This window comes from Dipodomys ordii, unplaced genomic scaffold (genome assembly GCF_000151885.1).
Source record: "Dipodomys ordii isolate 6190 unplaced genomic scaffold, Dord_2.0 Scaffold12, whole genome shotgun sequence".
NCBI classification, from domain to species: Eukaryota; Metazoa; Chordata; class Mammalia; order Rodentia; family Heteromyidae; genus Dipodomys; species Dipodomys ordii.
The window spans coordinates 1,210,365-1,215,673 of NW_012267228.1; the positions used below are offsets into that span (position 1 = coordinate 1,210,365).

General features: G+C 65.1%; 1 protein-coding gene across 1 annotated transcript in view; it reads left to right on the forward strand.

The window, feature by feature from the left end:
- Window positions 1-1,272: 1,272 nt before the first annotated feature.
- Fgd5 (FYVE, RhoGEF and PH domain containing 5) overlaps window positions 1,273-5,309 on the forward strand; it is a 50,080-nt gene continuing 46,043 nt past the window's right edge. The window contains exon 1 of the mRNA XM_013010331.1: window positions 1,273-3,854. Coding sequence (XP_012865785.1) covers window positions 1,273-3,854 — 2,582 coding nt within the window. The remainder of the gene's footprint in view (window positions 3,855-5,309) is intronic.

Below are 5,309 nucleotides of genomic sequence, written 5' to 3' on the forward strand. Positions count from 1 at the left end.
CATCTGTGGTGCCTCAGTTCCCAGCTTTCAGGGACTGGTCAGACAGGGCCTTTCTGCCACCAGCCTGCTGCAGCTGTCACCCCGCACTACTCAGATGGGCTCCTGCGGGAGAGGCATTTTCTTGCCCGATCACGCCTCAGACACCCACAGTAACCTTTCCCGAGGAGCGGGTCCCGCAGATCAATAGTGTGATTGGATGAAGGATGGGGTGGGGGTGGGGCGAGGCGGACATTCATTTTTCATGGCCCTCACTGGTGTCTCGGGGCGCCGGCGTGGAGTGCCACCTGTGAAGGATGAGAAATGAGAGCCCCGCCCCCAAGGCACAAGGCCGTGCCCTGTGCCAGCCCCTGACGCGGCGCGGGGAGCTGGAGCTCCTGCGGTGAACACCGGTGAATACCAGGGGACCAGCGGCAGGTGGGGTGAGGCTCGGCCGAGCAGCCGTCGCTCGTTAGGAGCTGCTCCTGTGTGAAGTCCTCCGAGAAGCACTTTTAATTCATTCCGTAGGAACATAACTTCCTTACAGCTCCCTCGGGGCAGTGCTTGCCTCGTGCCCGTTTTCCAGATGAGGACTGCGAGGCTCTGTTCCATTACTGGCTGATCCGTGAATCGGGATCAGCCAGGTTCCACGGGCTCCGTGACTCCACGCTGAGAGGAAGGGTTCTCTTTTTAAGCCCGGGCTAGTGTGGAGAGCATGTTCCACCCCAGGGTCTTCTTCCCTGGCGGTAGGAGCGGCTGCAACGCCGCGTGTCTCTGGGCTCCTCCGCTGCCAGTGTTGGGGCTGGCCGGCGGTCCTGGGGGGGTTGGGGCTGTCCAGCCTTTGGTGGCTCGTTTCGGGCGTCTCCGCAGCCTTGGGGAACGTGCGGCGCTGTGCACAGCTGCTGCACGCACCAGTGCGTGGACGCTCGGGACGCGCCGTGGCCTCTGGCGTGGGCACTCGGGACTCGCCGTGGCCCCTCCGGTGGCGGGCTGGGTGTGGAAGACCACTGTTGGTTTACAGTGAACCGCCCAGGGCTTTTTCTGGTTGTGGGGGCGGGAGGGGGTGGTGCCACGATCTGGGGAGCGGTCTCGGGGCTCCCCGCAGACACCATCGGTAGGCCCTGGGAGTGCAGATGGCTAATGGTACTCTCCCCTCCTGTTCCCCGCTTTCATCCTTTAGATTCACCCAAACCTCCACTTGCTCCCAAGCCCAGAACTGCCAGCCCTTGCACGCCAGCAGCCGCCCCCAAGATCTCTGCCTTGCCCAGGCCTGAGCGCCTGGGGAGCCCCCACTCCATGTCCAGGGGACCGAAGCCCCCCATCGCACCCAAGCCCAGGCTGGCCGCCCCCGGCGAGGGCAGAGCCGGCATGCACATGAACAAATGCAGCAACGGGAGGCTGCTGTGCGTGGACAGGGTGCCGGACGGGGCGCACCGCGCCGAGGGCTCCGAGTCAGAGACCGACGAGGACTTGGCCGTGGTCCCCGGGGCTCCGGAGGGAGAGGACGGCGAGGAGCCGGCGGCCCAGGCGCCTGCGGAGGTGACGGGGGACGAGGATGAGGACGTGGAGGCAGGAGGCCCGGAGTGTGGCACGGAGGAGACGGGAGCCCAGGGCAGCCCAGCGCGCCCCGCCGGCCCTGCTGGAGAGGCGCCGAGCGGGGACGGGGAGGGGGACGCCGTGTGCGGGGAGGACAGCGCCGAGGAGCCGCAGGAAGAGGAGGAGGAGGAGGAGGAGGAGGGACGCAGCGCGTCCAACCCGGAGGAGGGAGAGGAGGCCTCTCAGAGCACCATCAGCCTAACTCACATCCACACGGAGTCTCCCGAAGGCCCCGGGGAGGCGGAGGAGGATGCTGAGGGAGGCTGTGTGGACACAGAGCCTGGGGAACCCGGGGGAGGTGTGGATTCTGACTCGTCCACTCAGGACGCTGGACAGGATGTGGATGAAGCCTGCGGGGAGCCCCCTGAGGAGGAGGAAGAGACCCTGGAGGAGGAGCCCCCCCAGGAGGAAGAACCCCCAAAGGAGGAGGAGGCCCCCCAGGAGGAGGAACCCCCAAAGGAGGAGACCCCCCAGGAAGAGACCCCCAAAGAGGAGGAGGAACCCCTAAAGGAGGAGCCCCCCCAGGAAGAAGAACCCCCTGAAGAGGAGGGGGAAGAGGAGGAGCCCCCCCAGGACGAGGAACCCCCCGAGGAAGAGCTGGCCGCCGATGTCCAGGAGATGGAGACACCCGCGGGTGCCCTGGGCATCCTGGAAGGCGGTGAGGATGGCGGGGGCCGCGGGGCCCCGGGGGACCAGGGAGAGCCGGCTGCCCACCAGGAGGAACAGAGCCCGGGAGACGCGGCGGCGGCCGGCCTGGAGGAGGGCCCCGAGGCCCCCGGGCAGGACGAGCCCTCGGAGGACGGCTGCCACATCATCCCCTTCGAGAGCGACAGCGCGGAGGACGTGGCGGCCTCGCCGGCGGGGAGCCCCTACCCCTTCTTCCCCACCGAGAGCACCTCCTTCTGCGGCCAGCGCCACTCCATTTCCGAGCCTGCGCAAGAGGACCGGGCGCCTGCCACGGGGCTCTGCGCGGCCGCCATCCTGGGTGCTGGGGCCCTCCGTGGCGGCTGTGACGCCCTGCCGGGGTCCCCCGGCCCCCGGGTGGTCATGCTGGAGGAAGAGGACGCCGCGGACGGCTCTCTGAGCAACCCCTACGTGACGTGCCTGGCGGACGCGGCGGGGGCCCCGGGCGCGGGCGACACGGGCGCGGGGGACAGCCCGGCCCCCACCGACAGGAAGAACGCCGCCGCCAGGCCTCGGCCGCACTCCGGGAAGGTGGCTGGCCACGTCCCAGAGACCGTTCCAGAAGAAATGGGGCCCGACAGCGGCTCAGCGGCCACAGGCGTAGGGGGAGCGGCGGAGGAGGCCGGGGAGCCGGCGGCGGCCGAGTCGAGGCCTCCGGAAGCCGGCCGGGCCGTGCCCCTGCCAGCCAAGCCCAGGGCCTTCACGCTGTACCCACGCTCATTCTCCGTGGAAGGCCGAGAGCTGCCGCTGTCCCTCTACCGAGAGCCCGTGGGGCCCGGGCTGGAGGAGCATCGGATCAAGAGGAAGGAGGACAACCTCTCTTTGCCCTGTGTCATCGGCTCTTCTGGAAGCTTCTCCCAGAGAAACCACCTTCCGTCCAGCGGCACCTCCACCCCGTCCTCGGTGGCCGACATCCCGCCCCCCTTCGACCTGGCGTGCATCACCAAGAAGCCCATCACCAAGAGCTCCCCCTCGCTCCTCACGGACAGCGACTCTCTGGACAAGGGCGCCAAGAAGAAGAAGTCCTCCTTCAAGCGCTTCCTGGCGCTCACCTTCCGGAAGAAGACGGAGAGCAAGGGCCACGGGGAGCTTCACCTGTCCTCCTCCAGGTCCTCGTCCGAGTCCAGCTATCACGGGCCGGCCAGGATCCTGGAAATGGACCGGAGAAGTCTCAGCAACTCCCCCCAGCTCAAGTCCCGGGCCGGGAAGCTCCGGGCCTCTGAATCCCCGTCCTCCCTCATCTTCTACAGAGATGGCAAGAAGAGAGGGGTCCCCTTCAGCCGGACGGTGTCCAGGGTAGAGTCCTTCGAAGACCGCTCCCGGCCTCCCTTCCTGCCCCTGCCTCTCACCAAGCCTCGCTCCATTTCCTTCCCCAACGCCGACACTTCTGACTACGAGAACATTCCAGCCATGAACTCCGACTACGAAAACATCCAGATCCCCCCGCGCAGGCCCGCGAGGGCCGGCACGTTCACCAAGCTGTTCCAGGACCAGAGCAGAGCCCTGTCCACGGCCAACGAGAACGACGGCTACGTGGACATGAGCAGCTTCAACGCCTTCGAGAGCAAACAGCAGAGCCCGGAGCAGGAAGCAGAGAGGTACGGGGCCGCTCCTGGCTGGGGGGGGGGTGTCACTGCGGAGGGGGGGGTGTCACTGCGGGGGGGGGGGGGAAGGTGTCACCGCGGAGGCCGGGACCGAGTGGATGTTACGTCAGCCTCAGGCGCTCCTGTGTCCTCCTGTGTGGTTTGGGGTGCATGGTGCACCTCTTTGAGCCTCCGTTTTTTTTCCCCTGGTGAAGTGGGCTCATGCTGTCTCCTGCAGGGCAGATCAGAGGGCACAGTGCATAGAGAGGCCCGAGCAGCACGGGTGCGGTGGTCTGGGGGGTGGCTTTGCCTCACCCCTCTGGGAAAGCAGCTAGGAGACTGGTCTGGCATCTGGCCCAACCAGCCATGTCTCTCACGAGGAGGAAAACACCCTAACTTGAGCCAGATACCTTCCACTGTGTAAATAGACGCCGCTTTCAGCTGGGAGCTGGGAAGGAAGGGGCTTTAATGGGTTTAGAGAGCTGGCAGCGCCTGGAGCTACATTTCTGAATGGACATCTTTAAGAGATAAACCCTTCAGATGATTTTTTTGATGGTGTTACTTTGGAAGCGAGAGTGCAACACTGGGGGGGGGTATTGAGAGAGGGGGCTTCTGAGCTGCTGCTCACCTGAGTGCAGGGGAGGGGGTCCTGCCCCTCACACACTGGGGCGTAGCCTCAGGGGTGCAGGACAGGCTCTCCCTCGCCGGCCGTGGGCCGTGCGTGCTAGCGGCCCCTGGTGTGAGCCCACACCATCTGTCACTGCTATGATTTGAAAAGGAGCCCTCAGAGTCTTCCCCCTCTTGTGGGGGACCTAATAGACCCATCCCATCCTACCCCCACCCTGGAGCTGCAGGAGTGAATGGGGAGGGCTCCGCTGGAGGTGTTTGCTGGTTTGTACTCGAGTATTTGGCGTTCCATCTCAAGCCTGGGTCCAGTGATTTATTAGTTCTTTCTAGGATGGGAAGATCTGCTGCCAGAGCAGAGGTAGAGGCCTGCTCTCCCCGAGGGAGTGGTTTTTGCTTGGAGAATGCACTGTGTGTGGGGGGGGCCTCCCACAGAGCCCCCTCCCACAGAGACCAGGATTGGTAAGGCCACCCAGTGCGAGTGTTAGTGGTTAAAGAACAGGCCTCCTGTCCAGATGATCATGACGATAGGAGAGCAAGATGACCAGGAAACCGGGAAAGGCCCTGCACTGCCGGGGACTCCCTGCTTTACCTCACTCCACGCTGCGGGCTGGGTCCCTGGTTCTGGCTGAGTCCAAACCCGAAGCACAGCCAGGCCAGGCTCACTGAGCCACGTCTCTGTATCCTCTTTCCATACCCTCTTGCATACCAGTTGATCAGGGAGCAAAACTTGCTTCCTCTTCCTGCATGAGACACAAATGATCAGGAGCACAGGCAAATGGGAGGTGGGGGGGAGAAGACAGGTGAGCAGTGGCAGGGGACAGCTGAGGCGGGGGACAGCCGAGG